Source organism: Gadus morhua, chromosome 16 (genome assembly GCF_902167405.1).
Source record: "Gadus morhua chromosome 16, gadMor3.0, whole genome shotgun sequence".
NCBI classification, from domain to species: Eukaryota; Metazoa; Chordata; class Actinopteri; order Gadiformes; family Gadidae; genus Gadus; species Gadus morhua.
This window is the reverse complement of record NC_044063.1, coordinates 23727113-23752626: the sequence shown is the minus strand read 5'-3', so window position 1 is coordinate 23752626 and position 25514 is coordinate 23727113. Positions and strand designations below refer to the sequence as shown.

The 25514-nt window shown below is 45.3% G+C and overlaps 1 protein-coding gene across 1 annotated transcript in view; it reads left to right on the top strand.

The window, feature by feature from the left end:
• brip1 (BRCA1 interacting helicase 1) overlaps window positions 1-25514 on the top strand; it is a 30685-nt gene that overhangs the window by 2061 nt on the left and 3110 nt on the right. Inside the window, exons 7-19 of the mRNA XM_030381476.1 lie at window positions 3672-3962; window positions 6210-6431; window positions 6810-7009; window positions 7566-7698; window positions 7830-7984; window positions 8654-8831; window positions 9151-9291; window positions 9523-9684; window positions 18508-18667; window positions 19021-19142; window positions 23768-23880; window positions 24168-24250; window positions 24875-25189. Coding sequence (XP_030237336.1) covers window positions 3672-3962; window positions 6210-6431; window positions 6810-7009; window positions 7566-7698; window positions 7830-7984; window positions 8654-8831; window positions 9151-9291; window positions 9523-9684; window positions 18508-18667; window positions 19021-19142; window positions 23768-23880; window positions 24168-24250; window positions 24875-25189 — 2275 coding nt within the window. The remainder of the gene's footprint in view (window positions 1-3671; window positions 3963-6209; window positions 6432-6809; window positions 7010-7565; window positions 7699-7829; window positions 7985-8653; window positions 8832-9150; window positions 9292-9522; window positions 9685-18507; window positions 18668-19020; window positions 19143-23767; window positions 23881-24167; window positions 24251-24874; window positions 25190-25514) is intronic.

Sequence of the window (25514 nt, the reverse complement as noted above, 5' to 3'; positions counted from 1 at the left end):
GCAGTGGAGTCCACTTAATAGTCAGATGGCCCTGATTGAATGAGCCCAAATAAAGTGGATGCCTTAAGTGTTTATTAAAAAGGCTGCTTTTGTCTTAAATGTATCTCAATTGGTGCGTTTTTTTTTTTCAAATTGCAGGTGATGGATATTTAGGTACAATAAACTGTATATTGTTTGGATCTTATGTTATCCTTGTTTATAGGGCGAAGCCCGAATATTTAAATACTATGTTGTATGATACTATCAGCAATATTTTTCCTTTATGGCGATCCGTCCCCCACAATAGCGTCTGTGGGATTTATTAAAAAGTAAAGCCCTACTTGTTAAGCTCTGGTACCATTTATTTTTGTTTCAGTAATTCTGTAAATCCTCTGAAAGAGCATTTGAATGGAACTCATTGAATTCACTTATTGGACCTGTTTACGAACTGATCTGCAAATTATGTTTAATTAATAACATTTATGAAGCAGCAGGGGTTTTAAGTATGGTATTGATTTCCAAATGTACCATGTTGATTGTCAGATTTTGCCATATTGGCTCAACATGTAACTTTCTCCCTGAAATGTAGGATTAAGCTTCTGTGATTGGATCTCTGCATGGTAACCAGTGTGATGTGTAAACCTGTTGCCATGCTCAAAATAAACAGAGTGCATCGGGTCACAGCGGTGGTAAATAATCCATGTCGTTTGGTTACACTACCAAGTAGGCTGCTGAGATCAACACCCTACCCGGAACCCTGTCCCGGCTCAGAGTCAAAGTACACCCATGCGGTTCCCGAAGAATCAGTAATCTCCTACAACAGCATCTTAATGCGGCCACAGGTGTGCCACTTGGATTTGGCAATGTGGGTTGGAGGTAGGTGGAAAAAGAGGAGGGCGAGCAGAAGAGTAGAAAAAACCCATGTCCCTCTCCAGTTTCCGTGAAGCTACCTGAACCTGGCTCCTTTGTCCCCCGAGCGCTGACTGATGGCCTGAATGGGCTTCTTTGAAGCAAGCTCCAGTTTTAATTAAGAGGGTTTGCCTCGCCTGGGCCGCTGATCTGTGAAAGCCACAGGGATAAATATTGAATGGGGTTCACCCACTGGTTACTGCGCCCCAGGGATAAACAGGTGCTTCGGAGGGCAGATATTTGCCAGCCCCCCTATGGGCCATGTGTGCCCATGCATGCGGGGTGTTTGGTGTCATGTCTTCAAAGCTATTGCGTATTGGGAGCCCACCTCGGAGGAATGCATTCCAGGCCCGGGAAGTCTCCGGCATGAGGAGCAAATCGCTGTCCAACAGGAGGTGGCAGCGAGACAGAGCCGCACTGAGAGGCTGCAGCCCCTCAACGCCCCTACGCTGGCCTCCCAGAGTGTGAGATTCCCATCTCTCAGGTGTTGGCAGCGGAGTGTAGCAGCAGCTGAGAAGCCCGGGTATCATTACCTGTGAATACTCTGGGGTATTCATTGATACGACTAAAGTACCTATTCAAGTAATTAATATATATTTTTATATATGCAGTTTAAAGTCTTGTACTACCCATGGAATATTGTTATCAGGGGCACACTTTGAAAACCGAATTGTTTTCAACGTTGCGGCAAATGAACGTGTGATTGAGTTGCTCCGCTGTTCTTGGATCGCACATATTGTGTGACGGAGAAAGTGAAGCTTTCTCACCCTTGGTGTTACCCAAGAACCCGAGTCATCCAGCGCTGAATGAGACGTTGTGTCCTCGCTCACAGAGATGGTGCCCCTTCTTGCCCCTATAGCCTAGTTATCTGCATTCCTTTCCAGGGGGGTGTCTGCTCTCGGCCGTGGGGCCAAGCTTGAAACCTTGTTGTGCTGGCATCTCAGGAGGCAGGCGTGTAAAAGGATACCCTTGTGTCAGCTGTTTCCTGCTGCTGGCTCCTGACAAGGGCCTCTATTCATCAGCAGCCCCCGCTACCCTTGCTCAGGCCCTTCTTTTCCTCCCCCCACCTGCCGATGAATAAGTAATTATTGGCTATCTTGGAGCAGGATATTTGGATGCCTCTATTTAATGTGGCAGCAGCAGGTAAGGTGATCGGGCCCTGGGTCCAGGTTGCGAAGCGTAACTGTTCCAGGGGAGAAAGGTAACATGAACTTGTGTCGGGGGCCCCCTGTTTGTTTTTCCCATCGGCTCAGAGCTCCTTATCCCTCTTAACTTCTGTGACGCGACTCTGCAAGGGCTCTCGGTGGCCTCTCCGGCAACACACATTGTAATATTTGATGGGCAAACACCCTCTGAGAAAGCGAGCCGCCGGGTAACCGGAGCGCCTCATCTCTCTCAAGAAGCGGCTTTAGAGCTGTACATAGCGTCGGCCTGGTGGCTTAAAGGACAGCAAAGACCTGGCACCCATTGTTTTATGGGATCATGTTTTTCTCATGGAAATGTAATAATTCCAATGTGACAAATGGATTTGGTAGGCCAGTAACTTTTATACTTTTGATTCCCATACCGCTGAGAGGATGTAGGCCATTAAGATGCTGGGTTTAACACTTTGAACTATGTACCATTGCAATGTGCCAGATTGTAAACGTACACTTTGCAAGAGTTTGGACTGTGGGAAAAAAACCTTGATGTATGCAAAGGTCCAAATCCTTAATTTGCCATCAAACTGAGCCATGGAAATTTAAAATGATTTCCATTTATTTTTATTAGCATGACATCAAATATGACATAACATTAATAATGCAATTTAATGGTGGACAGATATTGCTCCTTATATTAAGGGAAATGATGTGACTGCATATTGTTTTCACCTTATTTATTTACCACAATTACTAAAGCACATGGTATTCTTTTGGGTGATATGACCTCTGAATGAATGCTTATTAATTGTTGTTTGTTAGTTGTATGATGTAATAATATATGATCTCTGATATCTATTCGACAGTAGAGTTGCAGGAGTGGTTACCGTTTGCATTTGATCTTATATTTATTTTGAACGGCCTCACTGTTGTGCAGCATATTACAGCAGATGTGTATAGCTAATTTCTCTCATGCAAAATCATTCTACAAAAGTTCACGTCTCTTTTCTAGTGGCAATTACGAACACTTGATAGTGCGTTGTGATTCGTGGAGTCTTGGTATTGCATTGTGCATGAAGTGTACAATACTACGACTGAGAAGCCAGCGATTGGATGATGCATGAGTGTCATTGAACATTCGTGAAGTAAGCCACTTAGAAGGGCTCACCAAACAAGCAGGATCAGTTTCATAAGTGATGCCCTTCACCTGTGAACTGGAAAGAAAGAATCCACCACATGTCATTGGACAGCCAATTATGAAGCAGCTTGATTTACTGGCTCTGAATAACGGGAGGGGCTATCGCCTTTCAGTGCATAGAAAAGTCATTTGACACAGACAGGACTCCCTCTGTATAGATACAAATTCTTTGTGCTTGCCTCTACGTTTTGAGCAGAATGTATACATGGCAGTCTGTCATGGTGTACATAATGGTGATAAATTGATTTTGTTCATTTATTTACGACATGACATAAATAAAGCTAATAAGAACCGCTCAAGGTTGATCATTTCATGTGATTAGAATACTTCTGGTCTATCCAATCTAAAGCTTCTTGGTCCCTATTTTTAATCCCGTCCATCGCTGCAGTCCCTAGTCAAACCTATTCAGTTGACGGTCTGTCTCCTCTCTTTCTGCCCACCTGCAGTCCCCACCACACATGCAGTCCCGCGTGCCTTGCCTCCTGTGCCCGTGCAGCGGCTCTTCGGCCGACGTGAAACAGAAGGAAAAAGAGGCCAAAAAGAAGGTCCCCAAGATATTCTTCGGTACGCGTACGCACAAGCAGATTGCGCAGATCGCCCATGAGCTGAAGCGCACGCTGTACTCCGGCGTTCCCATGACCATCCTGTCCAGCCGGGACCACACCTGTGTGCACCCTGAGGTGCAGCGCCACTCCAACCGCAACGAGCGCTGCAAGGAGCTGCTGGAATCCAAGGATGTGAGTATGGGAACTCTTCATCAAAAGTACCTGAAGCTAGAGCACATCAGGTATCGGTGTGGCACCATCGTTTCAAATCATTACCAGACAGGAGTCATGTGGCTGATGTGTATTATATTAGTGGTTTGTGGCAATGCATTTGTCTTGCATTCTATTGACCCCAAAAAAGAGGGTAAAACATTGTTTTGTTCACCAATAGGGTTGTTTTGTAGTTACCATTTTAGGGCCAAGTTGGCATTAATGTGTACCATGGAAGACCTCATGTCAAAAAGAGTTCAACTTGTCCAAGTCGTACTCCCACACCACTTCAGAGCTGTGGAAGCTTACACCTCAAAACAATCTTTGTACATGAATGGGAATCCCCCAAAAAGTGGCGGCTGGAACTATACATTTAAAATCCACTTTGACTGACTTACCCCTGGGGTATGTGGTGACTGCCCTGACCCCTCCCCCCTATCCTATACTGTAAAGAGACCTCCATTCAAAAAAAACAACGATGTAACAAAAACCCACAGTTCAAAAGCCATGGCAAGAAAAGCCTCCCAACACTGTAGCCTTGAGGGGAGTTATGCACCGATATTGTTGCTGGTGATGCTGCCACAATATCCGCAATTGGCCTGACAGGGTCTTTATGACACACTAAGATGTCAAAAGCCTCAGGAAGATCATAGCTTAGGGATCCCCAGACACTTTGGGAACTTTGTCTAACCCCACCTAGTGCTTATACTGTCCAAAAGGTGAGGTGCCTGGTATTATCGGGACAATTAAGCTGTCAGTGAAGGTGTCTGCCGGCCGCGGTGAGCACATCAACTTCTAACTCATCTCTTCAAATGAAAACGCTGGCCCTGCCGTAACCCCCTCAGAGAATGCGTCTCTTCAGTGTTGTGCCTTTTTGTCACTGAAGGGGCTTCTAAACACCTAGTGTCGAGGCACCCACACGCACACGCTCACTCACTCCATATATTTCCTCAGAATTAGTGTTTGCACGATTGAACTCCCAAGAGTTGCCATTCATTTATTCTTGGGGGATGTAAAGCGAAGTGTTTACAAGAATGGCACTATGGTAATTGAATCCTCCCCGTCTTCCCCATTCATCGAACAGACAGGATTTAGGGCTGGTTTTAGTGTCTGAGCATATTTGTCCCGACGCACCACTGCAAAATAGGAAACACTGTACAAAGACCCTCCCTCCAAATGCTGCCTTACTGTCAGCCTGTCCCACTGGGCTATGATGATGGTGTTTATCTGAAGGGTACTTGGCCCCTGTGGTTAGGGTTGTGTCGGTGCCTGTGTGTTACCTCCAGCTCTTGCATTCATATGCAGTGCATGGACGGGACATGGAGGTTGACAAAAGCAGGCACCTCTGCAGACAGCTTAATTGGGGTTTAGTACGTGAGACTCCAGTGCGGCACACACCCTCCTCATAATTCAACAGGCTAGAATGACACGGAGTGCACACAGAGTGACACAAAGGCTCACAACTGCCAACTGTCTTATCAACGTGGAAACTAGAAAGGGGTCAAAGTAATAGAAAGAAGAAGTTGATCACATTCTATGAGTAGGTTAATTCTGTTACGCCATAGTGTATCGGGGAGTGGCTATATTAACAAGATTAAGAATAACTTTAAAGGAGACATTATGTTGTTTTCCCAACAAGTAAACATAGTATTTGAGTTCCAGAAAACATGTTTTTGAGGCTGCTGAAATAGCTTTTAGGAAAAAAAAATCTCGCCTACCGCTATTCCCCTATGTTTCAGTCCTTTCAGAATGTGCTGTTTCTGGTGTCTGTAGCTTTAATGCAAATTAGCTGCTGCCCATTGACCAATGAGCTGTCAGACTGAACCACAGCATGGAGGAGAAGGGATTGTTGCCGTTTGCGGACTCCTGGAGCTCTATATCTACATCATATAATTTAATAATATTATATAAGGGTATTTAAGAAACTGACTCGCTCGTTTGGTAACTGTAGGCGAGGTACTTTCAGAAATGCATATCTCACTCAAAAGTTCATGTACAGACTTTTTTCAAAGTTTGTATGCGTGTGGGAGCACCAGAGACCCAAAACAACACCCCAAATCACAGGAAAAGTGTTGTTTTCATGATATGTCCCCTTTTAATACAAAGGAAGAAAGAAAATCATTGAGTGAAGCTACATTAACAACATTTGTCCCAATATGACGTCCTCCAGCCCAAATACTGGTGAGGCTGCCTTTAACCTGAACAGAGGTTTGTGTCTGACTCCCTCAGGGCAAGTCGTGCAGCTACTACCACAGCGTCCACAGGATGCGGGACCAGGCAGTTCTGCAGGGGGTCCACGGGCTGAACCAGGCCTGGGACGTGGAGGACCTGGTGCGAGTGGGCAAACGCATCCGCGCCTGCTCCTACTACGCAGCCCGCGAGCTGATGCAGGACGCCCGCATCGTGTTCTGCCCCTACAACTACCTGCTGGACCCGCTCATCAGGGAGAGTGTGAGCTGCGTGTGTGTTTGTGTTTGATTGTGTGTGATTGTTGTTTGTGTTATGTATGTGTTTTGTAGTGGGACCATTTCATGGCATACTCTTGCAAGGTGACCTAAGGAGCATTTTTACTGATGCATTGCTCAATAATACAAAAATTGAATCAATATGAAGTTAGTAATATATATCAATACAAATTGCCTATACAGTATACATAGGGATAGGGTAAGGGGATAACATACGATATTTTGGATACATTTCTGGAAATATTCAGAGAATATTGTGGTTCTGAATTTTATCCGCATCACCCTGCACTTTTGTCTGTTTTTTTTGTGAGTTTGAAAACTTTTGGGGGGTACTTTTTAACTCACCTCTGCCTTGCTCTTCCAGATGGAGATCAACCTGGCCGGCCAGATTGTGGTGCTGGACGAAGCCCACAACATCGAAGACTGCGCCAGGGAGACTGCCAGCTACACCTTGGACAACAACCTGTTGAAGATGGCCAAGGACGAGCTGGACGGCATGGTCTCCCACAACATCCGGCAGTCCGAACACATGCCGCTGCGAAACTTCTGCGCTAGCCTCGGAAAGTCAGTGACGAGATGCACCCTATACATCGGGATTGTCTTCTGTAATGTGATTCACAGTCCGGCTGTGTTTTGGCAGTATAGGAGGAATCGCGGAAGTGGCAAGAATTCCTGTCTCTCTGACTTGATAGCGTTCACACACTGAGGCATATGGGAGTCTTTGGAAGGTGGGCTGCCGGTCTTCTGTGAGGGTTTCAGTTCGCAATAATATATACAACCACCAGATGCCGTCGTTTCAATTCCATTCACAGAGCTTTATGGCACGACTATTGTTGTGAACAGTATTACCAATGCATTATTTATCTATATTTTTTGTACCTGATGGAAGTATGTTTTCTTTCCCTACGAGAGTTTTGTACTTTGTTAATGCATAATAATGTAAAAGAAAAAATATAAAAATATAAAATATTTTTATTTAGATACACACACACACACACACACACACACACACACACACACACACACACACACACACACACACACTGGTAGCCCCTATTGTCTATTCTCTACGCTCGGGACGTTGAATTGTGTGTTCATGTTTTTTTGTTCCATGGTGCAGCTGGATACATGAGAGCAAGAGCTTAATGTCCGAGAGGGGCTTCGAGACCTCCTGTAAAGTCTGGACTGGCAAGGAGGTTGTGGGCATTTTTCATGGCCTTGGCATTACTGCTGCTACCTTTGGAATGCTTCAGGTACGCTTGCTTTTACTCTGATCAAATATATCCACAAGCCTTTAATAGTCCTTCCCATATTTCTCTTGCCCCATGTTCCTGTCTCGCTGTAGTCCATTTATTATCTTATCTTTTTTGCCCCTTCCTCTCAGAAAAACTTGGCAGCAGTGTTGGACAAAGAGGAGCGCGTTGGCTTAGTCAATGGCAGGGAGGAGACGGTCACCGTGCCAACCATCAGCGCTGTCCTCATCTCTGTGCTAAAAAGTCTGTTCATGGTTCTGGACTACCTCTTCAGAGAGCACTCCAGGTCAGCCTAGGTCACGCCATCACGCAGTTTGGACCAAGTGTGGTTCCACACACTTCAGTCAGTCCCTCCAGAAATTCGCGATTATGCGATTGCATGATTCCACGCATAATCAGGCAAAGTCTGCATATTCATGCTGGGGCCGCATTTTTTCAAATATGCCTCACTTTCACAGCATAAATTGCAGATTTCCACGCAAAATATGTGGGGCTTCCATGATTTCATAATCCCCGCATTTTCGTTGCAAAAAAGTCACATTTATCTTAGCAGAAAGTTGAAAGAGTTGCGTTTACTTCGCACAAGAGCAGCCATTTCCCCCTGTTGCCATGGGAACGTTATGAAGTGATGCATTTTTTAAGAATACGTGCCGCATAATCCATGATCTAATCCATGAGCCGCAACAACACAAAAAAACACCACATTTTTCTGGAGGGACTGACTTGCAAGTGAATGTCTTCTTTTGTCAAATACCATACCTTGATGAGTATTTGGTTCGCACAACAAAGCCGTCGGATTCCTCACCCTGATGACTGTCGGATAATGCATAAACGCATACACACCACGCATGGCAATAAAAAAAACATGCTTTTTAAATGCATCTATTAATGCTTTAAAAGAGGATAATTAAAGCCATTGCCAATCGTTGGGTAACGATGTCAAACCCCCGTTCAGGTTTGCCGAGGACTACCGGGTGGTCCTGCAGGAGAGCTTCACCTGGACCAACCAGGTCGAGCCCGACGTGCCGGACAACCACGGGTTCTTCGCCCGGCCGCGGGCCCGGCGGAGACAGTCCGCACGTGTGAAGGCGGCCGTGCTGACGCTGAATTTCTGGTGCCTCAACCCTGCTGTGGTGAGAGGCCTGGCAGAGGAGCCTTTTATATCATTACCTTCAATATACATGTAGCAGTGAAGCGGTCACTTTGGTCATGGTGTGTCTCTTCTTGGCTCTTCAAATCGCCTGACCAGACAATTTTCTTGTGAAGTTTTAGCTTTTGACAGCAGCTGTGTGCATCTGTGTGTGCGCATCTACATGCATGTGTGCTTTGTAATCTCCATACATGCATTGGTTTACACATTCTAGACATCCCCCACATTGGCGTATATTAACTCAACGAAATATATGATATGTCCACTAATGAGAAACATGTGACTTATCTCCCCTTCCCCAGTCGTTCTTGGACCTAGGGCAGTCCGTGCGCACTATAGTGCTCACTTCAGGAACCCTCTCTCCCATGGGCTCCTTCTCCTCAGAACTGGGGGTCAAGTTTGCCATCCAGCTGGAAGCCAGCCATGTCATCGCCAAGTCGCAGGTCAGAATTCACCTGGTCGGCCGGGTTCTCGTCCATTGATGCTTCACCTTGTTAATGAGGAACATGGATAAGGATATAGATTGATTTATTGATTGATATATGTAGACACCATAGCTAACACATTAGAGTTGTTCGTGTCTTTGTAGCCTCATACATCAACAAAACCAAAAGCGGTTGCCCGATCCTCTGAGGCGTTGCCGGCTAAAGGGTGTCCCTTGTTTTCCCTCCCAGGTGTGGGTTGGTACCATTGGCTCCGGGCCACAAGGCAAGAAGCTGCTGGCCACATTCCAGCACACGGAGACCTTCACCTTCCAGGACGAGGTGGGCGGTCTGCTGCTCAACGTCTGCCACGCCGTGTCAAAGGGAGTGCTCTGCTTCCTGGCGTCCTATAAGGTAGGAACTTAAATCCAATAAAATCAACGCCGGCAAGAAAGAACGTGTTCCCAGTCACAGCACCGTACACAAGGTACTTAAAGTGGAGGTGGAGCCCCTGTTTCGGCTCAAATTCGAACGCTATGACGTAACAAAATGAATCTTCCAGGAAGGGGCAGGGAGAGTGGTGGGGTTCCTCATGGTTACGGCCCATGGAAACGTCGTCTTTTCATTGTAGCTAGTACCATTGGTTTAATATGAGCATTCTAATTAATGATGTTGACACGTGACACACTGACGAAGACGTGAAACCTCTGTCGTGCGTGGCCGTCAACCTCCCAGAGAGAGGTCCACTCATCCACACACACCGTGCCGTCTCTCCATGTCATTGTCAATTCATCGGGACATCAAAGTTCCTTTTGAAAAGGTCCCAGCAAAAATAGAAGAAGGTGACATCTCCGGCAGAGGCGCACGATTTATACCCGTCTTATGAATTATGCTGCTATTTTTGTAATTGTTACAAAATAACATAGCTTACTATGTTAACGATCACAGAAGACATGTTAATAGTTATTATAGATGTTTTAAACAAAAAAAGCACATATATGGGTTTAAAGCACTTTAATCTCCGCTTTAATGAGTTATGTATGATATAGTGCAGACGGCTTCATCCGGAAAATGTGTCCCAGCCAATCATAAACAGTAAAGGTTTGTTCACTGCTAAACAAACAACAACTCACTGCTTGTCTTTTTTATGCATTATGTATTCTGGTCTAATTTGATGTGCATTTTTCTTTGTATTTCTGTGCTTATGGACTTATGTCTCTGGTGGCATGACAGTGGAGTCTATATTCCCCATAGTGACCACTAGGAGGGGCTAGAGACCATGCATTTGTTTCCATGCTCATCGCTAGCATTCGGAAAAAAAATCACACAAAGAACTTGCTTGACAGTTTTCATGCAACAGGAACCAATCCGCACTCTTTCCATAGCTCGTGAGCAGGTTGTGGGTGATAATATTGTTAGGAGAGATCATTGCTAAATCAATAGGCCTGCTTGACAGCCCTGGAGCTGCCACCATCCTGCAGGAAGTGTATCCTCTTTCACTTAATGAGGGCGCGTCTAAGGGCCCAACTGATAGACACTTTGTCCATCCTTTGTTTGTTATGCATTCTTTGGTCATGAATAATTAAATTCCACTCCAGCCTGATTGTCACATCACTTCACAAAGGGGGGCCACTGGGTTTCACCTTCAGTGTGCGTGTCTCTGTGTTACACAGGTTTCATTCTCTCCAGTGTGAGTGGCCCTAGTGACGGTGTAGTTGGCCAGCCGCAAACGTAGCTTTCACCGAGCCTAGTAAAATACATATCGCTTCCAACATTGACGTGCTTGACGTTTGAATAGAGCAGACATGTTTCGGGCTGCGTTGTTGTTTTTTTCCCTTTTACTTTTTTCAAATTGTATTTCTTATAATCACTGGTTATTACGTTTGTATGTATATATTTTTAAAATATATAAATATGAAATCACATTTATTTATATTTGATGGATCATGCAAGAGTTCTCTATCTCGATTTCACTCTGCTGATGCATTAATATTTAATCCAGAGATGCCTCTTAAAGATGAAGAGAGGAGGGCATATGAGGAGCTGGGGGTATTAATTGGAGACTGGATGCCTTGTTGGTGCCACTAAGTCCCGTCTGCCGTGTGTGTGTGTGTGTGTGTGTGTGTGTGTGTGTGTGTGTGTGTGTGTGTGTGTGTGTGTGTGTGTGTGTGTGTGTGTGTGTGTGTGTGTGTGTGTGTGTGTGTGTGTGTGTGTGTGTGTGTGTGTGTGTGTGTGTGTGTGAGCCCGTGCATGAGTACACAGAACACTCGTTTGTGCGAGCTTGCTTGTTTGTGACCGTGTATAAAGTGGTGAAAGACGCCAGGAACAACTCTAGACGTCCCTTTTCAATGCAATCCATTTCCACGGCTGGCTCTACCAGAGACACAGGGAGACCAGCAAGGTCATACTGCTGTCTATCCAGCGTCTCGCTATCTTGCAACGCTCTCACGAGGACTGCACATTGTAACATCGCTGCAGTAAAATGTTGAATTTGTATATCGAGTATTCATGTATTTTGGTTGTCAATCATATTATACGCCACAGTTTTAACCTGAAACCAATATCCGTAGCCAATAAGTACTTACCATGTATAAGAACATGTATGGTTGAAATTGTTGTGTGCATGAGATGTAATTTGTAATAGTATGTGTGATTCTCAGTGAAGAGCAACACGCTCTGGGATATCATACGCTGGAATGTAGCTCATGATATTTGTGACCAGATAATTAAGCACAAATCGTATTAATTATTGTACTTCCTTGCACAATCCTATTTTTTTGCATAATCTCGTTCATCTTCTGGCATTCAACTGCTGCAACATATAGCAAACCTCGCTGGACTGCTGGAGGTCGGGCATGTGTGGTTTTCCGACGTAGGGTCTTCTGGTAATGAAGACACACACAGACACGCGTGCAGACACAGCCCCAGTTTTCCCCAGACAGACTGCGGGCGCTGCGGCTTTGTTGCACTTTGGCTTCAACAGCCACCCGGTTAATGCCCATTAACCCCCCAGCTGCCCGGGCAGTCTGGTCCTAGCCTCGCAGGCAGGGACCCAGCAACACGGGGCACAGGGGAGGAGGGGCACGCTGGGGGGTTACAGAGGTGGAGGGTGGAGGGAGGGAAATACAAGATGCTTTTAAAGGAGATTAAGATAAGGGCTATTAGTGGCGATGTCGCCTTTCTGTCTACGAAGATGCGCCCAGACCTTGCCTTGGGCTGGGGTTTGTCCAGTGGCCAGGGTGGTGGTGGTAGTGGGTGAGCAGCAGTATGGAGGTGTCAATGGCTGGTGTGTGTCAAATCAAAGTCAAAATCTAACCCTGCTGCATCACACACACACGCGCTCTGAATGGACCCCCTTCAGGGTATCTGAGAGACTATCAATATCAATCACCTAGTAAAAGATCTGCTCATACACTGCTGCTCAGTGTTATCAGCAGAATACATATTATCAACAGATCATTGATATAGTGGAGTAAACTCCACTTCCAACCTCTTTCCTTTGTTTTTGAAAATAATTATTTTGGGGAATTTGTTCAATCCTAAAATATCGCTGGTCATAGTACAAATGTATCTATGTAAAACATTGCTACACTGCTAGTAATTTCTTTATCCTCCATGGTAATTTGTGTGTTTGTGCATCTTAATCCACGTCTTTATGAGTGTATGTATCATGTTGAGGGGAGGACTTTTTGTCAACGCTGAAGGTTTGAGCTTAGATAAATGTTTTATATGATCTTTTACAGTGGAAAATGTTGGGGTTACTGCAGTCCTGGTATAACTGGCTCCACTGCTGCCCTGGCTGGCTGTTTTACATTGTGTTAATTCTAAATGAAAGATAGCTCTACCATCCTGCTCTTTGCACAACAACCGGTGTAATAAAATCGTACGTACTCGGCAAAAACAAGAGTTAACAAATTGTATATATTATGCAAATTTATTAATTTGTTCACACAATAGATCACACAATACTTAAAATATTCAAATCTTTGTGTAGTTTATAGTGTTGGGCAATTGATTTTGACTGCCAAAATAAATTAGCCAGAAATAATGAGTCAGTGCAGCCATTTGCTCATCAAATAATGTTTTTTTTCTCTACATTAAATGTACAGTTCTTATTTGTCCATGGCCGCTTATTTAGTGAAAGGAAATAACTTCCAAAAATGTGCCTTAATTTTATGAATCCATTACCCCAAAATTGTTTGCCTTAATATTTGAGAAGTCATTCAACTTGCTTCACCATTGTTTTTTATCTCCATAAAAAACTATTTTTTTAATTTGTTTGATTTAACACATTGTAGACAAAAGCACAGCACAATAACTGGGGCTAGAACTTTTCTTTTATAACTAATGGTATTCCTTTTTAGCTTTTGCGTTTCTTTGACTGAATTCTTGCAACAACTTTATGCTTATCCATAACTTTAATGACCCTGCCTATAAATGGATGGGGTAGGAATCGATCAATGTATGTTAAAATACAAGTAGGATAGAAGGCCCACCCTGAGGCAAGCCTTGTTCCTGCTTGAAAATAGCACCTAATTTATAATCCATTTTAAGTGTTGAAAGAGGATTGATCACTGGAAAAGGGAGCTACTGATGTGCTTCAAAAACGAATGGTCCTTTTCAGTGGCCTTAAAGTCCTGTCTGGATCATCAAGAGATCTGATATAGATGGGATGAACGTAAAGGAGTTGGATGGTTATAATAAGAGCTACACCAGCCCCCAGTTGCATTCTTATATTCATATCTCCTCTCTGGCCTGCTGCCCCTCTTCGTCCCCCACCTGTGTTTATACATCTGCATGTGTGAAGTCTGCCTGTTCCTGCGCATCATGTCGGCACGGCTACTAAGTCCCAACAGCTCAAGACCGAGACAAAGGCGGCTCACCTCCTGAAGCCACCAGCCCACTCCCCCCCTCCCCTGTGGCGCTCCATCGCCACGCCGAGGGTGGCAGAAGGGGCAGACGACGGGGCTGCGGGGCCGGCGGTCCCGGAGGTGGCAGGTGGTGCAGGCCGCTGCTCGGCACCACCCCTTGGCGTGACGGCCGGCGTCGTGTTTAGAGGCTGAATAATTTACCGCACTCTACAAGGCGTCTCCAGAGCGGTGGCGCTGTGTGAGGTTGTGTGTTGCGGTTGTGTTTGGGTGACGTGTGTGTGTGTGTGTGTGTGTGTGTGAGGCAAGACCGTGGCTCCTCCTGGCCACATGTTATATTAATTCATGGCCTCAAAACCCCACGTCTATAATTCAGTAGGCAGCCAGCAGAGCTGTAACGTGCAGCCAACACACAGCTGACTGGCTGACTGACACCTGGGGGGAGGGCCGGTGTTCTACGAGGACTGGCTACGGTGAGGGAGATGGTGTACAAAAAACAAAGAGGAAGTGCAGGTCAGTGCTCCCGTGGCAAGGACCCACTGCTGGTTCCCGGCAGGCGAGAAGATCTGGCCCACTTTAAGCTGTCGCCCACCATGGCAAAATGCAACCATGAATAATTAACTGTTTGTTGTGCCTTTTTGTTGCGCTGGCGTGCTAAATGATGCTCACTCCATCTGTGTGGCTCTGGCATTGTCTCTGGGTTTGAGTCCTGGAAGTGGCCTAAACATTGTATAATGGGCTTGTCTCACATGGTGGAATTTACCATCCGTGTTTGGCATTGCTATGTAGTGAGAATGAGACTGTATAATGGATCTGTAGTTTAAAGCTAAGGGTAATTGACAGTATCTATTATCATTTAGTGTGTGTGAATGGATTATATATGGTGGCCAACTGCTGTCTCATTTGTGTCGAAATTGTACGTAGGTAAATAATACAATAAATCTAAACAAATATACAAACATGCATGTCTGCCTAGAACATCTCGTAAGTGAAAGGCTGTTGGGGATGATAATAATACAACACATGTAAACAAATATGCAAAGATGCATATTTGCCCAGCACATCTCGTATGTGAAAGGCCGATAGGGATGTTGGTGTAGAGCGAGCTGGGAGCTTCAAAGGCACGATGAGTCAGATCCTTCATTTCATCAGGTTACATTTATTTAGAGGTTTCAAACATTGGGACACATGTAACGGCCTGTGGCTTATGTTTTGTAGGTTCTTTGATCTACTTGTAGCATATTTCCTCCAACATTGAGCCAAACTAGATTGGATACTATATAATAACTATCCTCATTGGATTTATGAGGATATGTGTTTTGAGGGTTTATGTTTTTGAATGGAATCGCCTTACTTAACCTTGCCTAACATAAAAACATCAAGGAAAAGATTTGATCCCACAAACGCCCCCAGAGGCCAACCAAAAATACTCTTTAAACGAGTCTGGAACCTTTGTTACTGTGCAGATGTGATCTGTCATTGATTTGCTTTTGTCTCACGTATTGTTTTTGTTACACATCAAGATGTTCTTTAATGGATCTTGTTTTTGGAATATTCATATAGTCATTACAGGATATTTTCTCATAATTATGAGATATTATCTTTTTATGTGTTTCTTAACGAACCAAACTACTAAATAATACTTACTTAATGAACCTATTACTTAGTAATGACTTCCAATGATATTTACTAAAGCAAGGGTATTTCACCAGCGTTTGTGTGAAATACCACTTTTGTCATATTTTGGCACAAATCCTTCATTGGGCAGTAGTTACTGTGTGTGTGTGTGTGTGTGTGTGTGTGTGTGTGTGTGTGTGCGCGCAACATTGTAAGACTTGTGGGGCACTGCTGGGATGCTGCCGTTGTTTGTTTGGCTGAGCGGAAGGTAAGGCAAAATCGCAAATTGACATTTCACGTTACGCCCCAGTCAGTCGCAGTCCACTACCCCGATGTGGGGCCCGTAGCAACACGTACTGTGTAAGAGAGGAGCTCCATACATTACTTATGAATGTGTGTGTATGTGTGAAAGTCACTACTTCCACTGCTACACACACAGTTCAATGGAGGAACGCTATATTTGTTAAGTACGTTTCCGGTATTGTTTTTTGAGGAAACTGCAAATAAAGCAGCATAATGTGGACTGCAACATTTAAATGAAAGAGATTTTTGCCCTTTGGGAGCTTTGACACCAGGTTTGAGCTGTTTCCAAAAGGGTGTGTTGATATTTTTTGCCAAAGAGCCGGGAAACTGCGCTTTTTACTAATTCATGTGAATACATGTTTGTATGCACTGTCTTTTGATTGTATGTTTGCATATCATTTTTTTATGACCAGATTTATGGATTGCAAAAACTATCCATTTGTTTTTTAAGTAAAATATAATTGTATCACTTTTGGCTTAAAAGAAGTAATGAGTAAATGGCAAGGGTATAACGTATGTTAATGGAGATGTAGTATAGCACTCAAGACAATTTGGGTGTTTTGGCTGTTCTCGATTGTGCATTGGCTAACCGTTTCCAAGGCCGCCAGCTTGTCGCCTCAGCCCGGCCGGCTCCACAGCTCCCCCAGCAGACTCCACTCTCTCACGATGAGGGATACCGACACCACGGATGTAATTAAATGGCTGTGTCTCATCCAGACAGTGATGTTTACTCACAGTGTCTGCCAGATAAAAGCATTAGGGACCATTACCGCCAGCGACACACAAATGGTGGCTGGCCATATAGTGGCAGTGGATTGTGTGTCCACCACTTCCCATAAATCCCATAAGGCTAAGAAATGACAGCTATGGGGAATGAAAAACAACTTTGTAAACGAGGGCTCTTTGTGCAATTTCTGTGCCCTTGAAAAAAAAAAGAAGCCATTTGGTGTTTTATTATTATCAGGTTACGCTCTGGCCATTATCGGGTTACCCGTCATTTCGTGGCCGAAATGAAGAATGTTGGCCACGTGTGGAAGATCCTCTGTGCTGACAGGACCTCCTTTGCCCATCCATTGTGGCAGGGATTCAGGCCGGCTGCTCTCTGTAACACGGCCATCTCTTCATCTTTGCGCAGCCTGCCAGATAATGGTGGATTTGTTTAGTGGCAGATCTGCCTAAAGTACATAACATTAATAATTTACGGCCGCGGGCAAAATTGAACTGGAAAGCAATTGTGGGACAAACAGTTTGCCGGGTGGGAAGGTACATGTAAAGCAGGAGGGGAGCCTTTGTCGATGTAAACGCTGTGTCTTCAGTGAACGCGCCATGTTTTATTGATGGCTACTTCCTGGCCCTGCTTGTTCAAGGAGGCACCGACCTGATGAAATCTGCCTCACGCTTCATTTCACGATTCTGGAAGCGGTCACATTAGCATGCCAGGGACTCGGCGCTGCAGCATCGTCTCAGCACCACAACCAACCGACCCTAAGAATCCCCCCTGCCTTCCCACACCCTGGCCCTCCTTTTGTCTGCATGCATGATACTTGTGGTGTTCTTCACTAGGTGTACAACTTTATATCTGTCGATGCAGAAAAACAGGACCGGTTCACACTTAGGGACAAGCCCGTCACAAGTGGCGGCTCCCTTCCTGTGCCTTCCCGGCACGTCTCGGGACCCTGCTCCTGAACGGCGCCGGCCCGGAGCCAACATCATGACGCTGAGGAGCCTGCTGTGAGAAGTTTTCTGCTGATGACAAGAAGAACTTCTACTTGACCCCTCTAACACATTTCCAAGCCAGTGGAGATGGTCTATGATTGTGAAGCCATGCTTATTCAAGGATAAAATGTGCAGTGCACAGACACGGATTGGACCTCCGCGAGAGGAGAGGGCTTTTAGATCAATGTTCTTCCCCTGAGACTTGCTGACTTTTTGCACCAACAATAGCGCAGCAACAGTGATTTTCTTCGGAATATATATTTCAGAGGCTTGGTCAGTGGAATGTGGCTAATCTCATCACTGTCGCCAGTGTAGTTAGTCGGAAGGAAATCCTTACAAAAGAAGAACATCAGAGGAGGTCATCAGATTTATGAGCCTTGATCAGCCGTTCAATATGTTGCATTTGTAATATGTGCAGTCAATCGTTTTTTGTTCAATGCAAAAACCATGAAACCATTAGTTGTATCGTTATTCGCCCTTCTGGCTTCAGAAATCTTTATTTTGGCTAGCTCCTTGTTCAAAGGTCAAGCAGAAATTATTTTTAAACAAGCTAGAGGCAAGTTGGGTGTTTCTAATGTACCTATTTTTTCTGACCCAATTGTCAAAAGCACCACATTATGCAGCTTTCACATCTAGTAACAAGGATCTGCAAACTCTTAGGAATATTTACTATTGGTAAGATGAGCAACCTTCTGATCACACAAAACTTTGTCCCCTTCTGTGCCTTTGACAGATGCTGGAAAAACTGCGAGATCGCTGGATCAACACGGGTCTGTGGGAGAAGATGGAGGAGAGGAAGACTGTGATCACGGAGCCCCGCGGCGGCGCCAAGGGAGACTTTGATGAGCTGCTGCAGCGGTACTACGACGCCATCCAACACCCAGGGGAGCGAGGTGAGATCCCTGCACACTAGGGCTCCCTGCTAGACATTCCTCTGGCACTCGAGGGAGGGTTTTTTGATTGTATTTAATATTTTCTTCCAAAGATTGTCTTAATAATCTTACTATTAAACATTTTATCATGCTTCAAATGATTTACACCATGATTTAACAGTGATTGAGATAGATGCCAAGCATACTATACTGATAATAACTTTTTATTATCTATTAAAATTGATTAATGTTGCCATACTTTTATTTGGCATGATTTTACTGATATGATATGATAAGATATCAAAAATAATTAGAAATAAGGAGAAAGATAAAGTAGGATTGCCCAAATTCCTTATTCCTTCGTTGTGCTACAGACGGGGCCTTGCTGATTGCTGTCTGCAGGGGTAAAGTAAGCGAAGGCTTGGATTTCACAGACGACAATGCCAGGGCAGTGGTCACCATCGGCATTCCCTTCCCCAACATCAAGGGCCACCAGGTCTGGAACAAACTATGATTTTACATATAAGTTTAACACTGTATTAGAATCATGCACTGTTCTCTAGATCAAGCCGATATGTTCATGTGACATTGTTTATTATTGTGCTGGTTATTTATATCTCTATATAATATGTAATATTATACAGGGCTCTTTTTTCACTAGGAGCACTTTGACCCCCAACTGAAAATTGTAGGGGCACAACCAGAAATTTTAGGGGCATACACCGTAAATCAACATGCCAATGTGACTTTCCCGACTGTCGGTTCAGTCGGGTTGGACGCCTGAACAACGTGGGTCGGACGCGGGTTTTGCGATTGCGAGCGTGACTTGGATGCGTGCTGGATATGTTATTCAGGAGCGGAGGAGTCAACTGAAACTGTCAACAGTGGATGATGTGCTTTTTTTGCACAGCATCTAAAGCACCAGGCCAAACACCACATGTGTAATTCCCAGGCGTTCCAACTAATGTGTCTAATTTTCCTTCGGGTGAGGGTCGGGCGGCGATATGAATTTATAGCGGCTCGGGTCGGGTGCCACAGCGCTACTGTGGGAACACGGGTGGGATCCGGTTTTAAGTATCGCGGGCACGGGCGTGTGTGGGTTTGCATAATAAGACCCGTGCAGGAATCTGGCACTGGCACACTAGCCGCAGGTCAGAAGACCGAGTCAATAGTCTCCATCTGATTATAGTGATACGGATGTTCAGAGGAATAAATTAGCCTCCTTTTCTCCTTAATGTAACAACCCTGCTCTCTCCATCCTGGGGCTCTGCCGTGTCCTTCGGGGCACAAGAGAGGCATGACCTTTTAGATTTCAAAATCTCCTTCCACCCCTCATCTCCCTACTTCGACTCCACCCTCCTTTCTTACCTTCAGACCCTTCTGACTGTTCTGCCACTGAACGAAAGACTTCTGTGGATTAGCTTGGTCGTACATCATAGCCCACAGGGGAGCCAGCCTTACAGTGGGGCTTTGAGTACCAAATGTTTCTCTGAGAGATCGGATATCAAAACAATACTCAGTATTTGGTATCCGGTGTATATATGCAGAGGCATATATGCTTTAGGTGAATTGCCCCTGTAATGAACAACGGTGAATGGCTTTGTTGCTTTCGCACCTCCCTCCATCTTGGTCATTGCCCGGTTCCCTTTTGAATCTGTATCCTTGCAACAGGGGTTTATGCCCCCCTGGAGAAGCCCTGAAGGACATGCAGAGTAAATGTCTCGCTAGTTGACCCCGTTACGGCTGCCTAGGGGGGACACTGAAACTAATGACTGCTCCCCGGCCAGCGCTTCTGCTGAGGCAGCACTGCAGGCCCGCCAAACAGTTTTACACTCGTACAGCCGCTTCCTGTAACGCTCAGAGCCACTTCCTCTAGCGCTCTCTCAGAGCCGCTACTGGGTCAGACACGTTCATTCACTCGTGCTTTGCCACCCATCCCTGTGCGCATGGACACGGGCCGATCGGTCTGATGCAAAATGCAAACATAGCATTGTCTTTATTATTGTTGATGTAATAATCTCTAAACATATTCAAATGAATTAATCTATATTGCCCGCCGCTAGAGTGTACACTCTCTGTATAAGACACACACACGCACACAGACACACAGACACAGAGTCTCTATACGTACCACACTCTTCATTAAAACGGTTCCGCCGCAGTACCGCAGGCACTTGGCTCTATAACACGCACATTTCTGCTGTGCAGGACATGGCTGTGTTACCTCACCCGCTCTGCCCTGCGTTAATAGAGGCGCGCCCCACTGCCCGGCTCAGGAGTGCACACCTCAGCCTCTTTCCACTTTTAAAGATTACAGCACCCTTAATACTATCACAAGCTGCATTCCCAGACAGACAAAAACAGTGTTGGGTGCACAACCTAACACAGTAAAAGGCCTCAGACACGGCACGAGACTTAACTGGCCCGTTGTGTTATTGTGACCCGGAGATCAAAGGCTGCATTAAAAGTCCACTGCGGAGAAAGCTACTCTACAGTGGGAATTATTTATGTATACGTAAGCAAGTGTTTTTTCAATGTCATGCCTTACAGTGAACCAGCGGGTCCATTCATGAGTCGGTGAAACATTCGGTGGCTTTAACGGGCAATAAAAAGACACTTACAGCTGATATGGCATCTCTCTGAGCCTAATAAAAGGGCCTGTAGACACGTTAAGGCACAAAACCAAACCTTTGTCTCTCCGCTATGATGCTTCAATGAAGATAACGTGAGAGAACTCTTGGCGAGTGTGCAGAAAGATAGCTTTAGGGTTGAGGGGTTCACAGGTACCAAGTGGTTGGGTTAATTATGCTTCCCTGTGGCAGTTCTACAACAATAAACAGTGCATTCAAATTAATATCCCATTAACATGCAGACTCCACTGCCAGGGTTAACATTTGACCCCTTTCAAGACCCGCTGTTCGAATGCATCTCGAGAGATCCGGTGGTAACTGAAACGCTATACAACATGACAGGATATGCCAAAGGCACAAAACATCCATTTGGGGACCCTCAGTGTCGTCCGAAATGTGTACAGGCTTCCTGGTCGCATTGGTGAGGGAGTAGCCAACATCATCACAGAAACCATGACCAATGATGCGTCTTCATTCTTGAGAAGCCATTCTGATGCCATGCAACTAGATCCAGCCTAGTTTCTTCTTTTAAAGTAATAAAACAACTTAAATCTCTAGCTGCGTCATTTCACATCACAGAGTTTGAGGCCCGCAATAATGCTTGGTGAATGCAATTCCTTTCAGATGTAATCGGTGGAGAGGCAATGTCTGGTTGAACTCTAAACTTCTCTTTTGTATATGCAATGCATTTGCGAGTTGTACGAGTTCTATTCATTTATGTCTGTATTTATAAATATGTATTTTCTTTGGACGCAGTTTCAAGCATTTTACCAGATGAATTGAGAATAACTTTAAACCAGGGCATGTTTTTCTTTCCGTCTCGGCCGTAGTCGTTGTTTATCAGGCTCTCTGTGCGGGGGGGCATCTGTTGCATGACCCCTAGCGAGTGTGTATGTATAGACACGTCAATTGTCTAAGGATGAACCACTCTGCTGTCAGCTATGCCACATGAGGCAAATGAGGCGCTTCACAATCTCAGTGACAGGCACAAGATGTCCCAGACGGCCAGGGGCATACACACTGCCACACGCGCATACAAACACGCATACATAGACGCACACACACACACACACACCCACCCACACACATACACACTCTCAAGCGCCGATGTAGTCAGCTGCAAATCATGCCTATTGGTCAGATCTGTTTTTAGCGACTAACAGGTAGCTGCGGAGGACGGGGCCAGAGCAAGGGAGCAATCTCTTGACATTTTAACTAATCCCTTCTAGCTGCTGGTTTTCTTGCACATTTAGAAGACTCGCTAGCAGCCAGAATTGGCTTTTTCACATATGCAAGCTGTCACGTCACATTGAGCGTTGACATGGTCACGGATCACAGACGCGATGGGTGGAATGCTAAAACGGGCTGTGATTGGATCTGGATGACACCAGTGGCTTGGGGCTGCTCCCCCTCCCCCTTCGCCCATCCTGTTCCCAGCAAGTTGGGTTTGAGGAGTGGATTGGTTAACCGCTACTGTCTCTCAGACAACTCATCCGACATCCAACTACATCACTGCCAGTTCTATGTGAGAAGAATAGCCAACATCATTTATATATTTTATAAACATCCTCTGGAGAAGACTTGTGACCTCACATATGTACATTCTGCAAGCTGCACAACGCCGTTTTTTTTTTTACAGGAGAAGCTGGTGTCCAGCTGTGTGTGTGTGTGTGTGTGTGTGTGTGTGTGTGTGTGTGTGTGTGTGTGTGTGTGTGTGTGTGTGTGTGTGTGTGTGTGTGTGTGTGTGTGTGTGTGTGTGTGTGTGTGTGTGTGTGTGTGTGTTCATGCTTCTGAGGTGTAGCAGTTAGTCACGTCAAACTTTTTTGGAGTGACATTCAAGATGTTTTCCTGTGCCGGTACTAGTTTATGTTGATGCGGCACAAATCAAGTAAGGCGCTGACATTGTTGCGTGATGCCCCGGTAACCTCGGTCCCCGCGAAGGAGGGGAGGGGGAGGAGGGGGGTGTACCTGTTGCCCTGTCCCCGTGCGTTTGGGTGCTCTGGGCAAACACGCGGTACCTGTCAGAAGCAGTTAGAGGCGGTGCTCGCCAAAGCTGCCCAGCATTGCAGCCCGTCAGACGCCAGCTGAACTTTTCACTTGTCAATTTTGAAAGGTTAGTGCAAAAAAACAAAAACAGACGCGACAGACGCATATGGATGGATGCTTTCCTGGCGTATTTCTTTCCTTTAGTGTGCGAGGGTGGTGGCCGAGCTCGTATGGACTGCACCACCTCCTTTGCATCTGCCTCCATCCCCGTCTTCCTCTCTCCCCCCCCCCCCCCCCCCTACACACACACACACACACACCAGTCTGTGAGGGGCAGCCGGTAACCCAATGACTTCAGGTGTCCTTCGGTGACACGGTCACCTTACTGGATCCATATGCTTCACTCTTATGTGGTTGCATGATGATGTCCCACAGCTCCATACGGCTAACCGTTAACCATGAGATCTGCTCCGAAGGTTGATGATATTGTGATGACCCCCCCCAGGTGGAGCTCAAGATGAAGTATAACGATCAGCACTGCAAAAGTAGGGGTCTCCTTCCAGGCAACCGTTGGTACGAGATCCAGGCCTACCGCGCTCTAAACCAGGCCCTGGGAAGGTCAGTGTCCAACAAAAGACCCTTCTCACAAACACGTCGGAGGAGGTCAAACTTAGGTTTCGCTCGTAACACTCATTATCGGTCTGCTCCTTTTACGAACGAGGGCACGGCTATTTAACTTTTCTAGTTTATTCTACCACCCCTACCCGAGTTCATAATGGGAGCAGAAAAGGGTTTGTCCTGCAATGATGCCTGTGTGAAGAGGGTCTATGATGCATGAGGATTTGGTATCACACTTTTCTTTAGGAAGTATTATAATATTTTATGTATTATTACATTTTCTACAGGTGTATCCGCCACAAGAACGACTGGGGTGCTCTCATTTTGGTGGATGACCGTTTCCGGAATAATCCAAATAAGTACATCACAGGTGACTGAAATGCATTCCTGCTTATAGTTCTGTGCTAGATCATTGACAATCTCACTGTTTCATGAATGTCATCTTTCATTTGGGTCGTTGGCTTTTAGCACTATTACCATATTGGACTGTAATTCTTATTTTTTTTACTTTAATATTGTCTGCCCAGCTGGAACCAATTGCAAATTTGCATTCAAAATCCATGTGCATTAAAGGTCTTTGAATGCACAAGTTAATCCATGGCAATTTCAGGGACTATAATTGGGAATAGTGTGCTTTGTACTGATGATAAAGGACCTGAGATGTCTATGTGGATGCCTCTCTGCTTGGACACTAGATGGCAATGGTTATCCATTACAAAAGGTTGCATTATTTATTATCCTTAAGGAGATGAATAAATATTTGTACCTTACAGTGTATTGTCTCTTATAATTACTTGTTTATTAAATTGGATGCCTTTTTATGAATGGCTGTCTCCAGGGTCCAACATTTATTTTTAATTTTGTGAGTGGAAAAATCGACAGGCCAAAACATTTTCTAAATATATATATATATAATGTATGATATAAGTCTAATTTACAAACTGATGTGCCGTTGGGTGGTGGCGGGGGTTAATGGTGACCCTCTGTACTCCAGGCCTGTCCAAGTGGGTGCGGCAGCTGGTGCGGCACCACGACACCTTCAACGGGGCCATGCAGTCCCTGGCCGCGTTCTCCCACTTTCAGCAGGGGGCAGAAGCAACCCACGGCAGCGTCCTCCAGAGCCCGTCGGGATTTAAGCAGCACCCAGCCAGCCAGCAGTCCCCCCTCGGTCTGGGGGACGGACCGGCGTGTGCCCCCCTGTCCGCATCAGCCAAGCACGAAGACCGCAGCCACAAGAACACTAAACCCCCTCAGTCTTCAACTGTTGATCCCATCATGTCTGGGATGGCTGGTGCTAGTGTGAGGGGAGGTGAGCTTCACTGATGCAGGAGGAAGATGAGGACAAATTAAAACACACAGAGAAACACACCGTTAGGAGACCCGGTTTATGGTCTGGGTGATATCCAAGAATGTAGAGCTTATCATGGGGATAGAATTAAACAAGATATTTTCATTTCCTGGTGTCAATGAATGTAAAATGTTATGGTAGATTATTTATTAAATGCGGGTAAAATAGAAATCATCTAAAATAGGAACCTCCTATTGGATCACTTTTTAGGTCATGGTTTCTCAGATGGTATTCCAAAACTGTGCTTGATATGGCAATGCATGAATTTGTATTACAAGTTATCCAC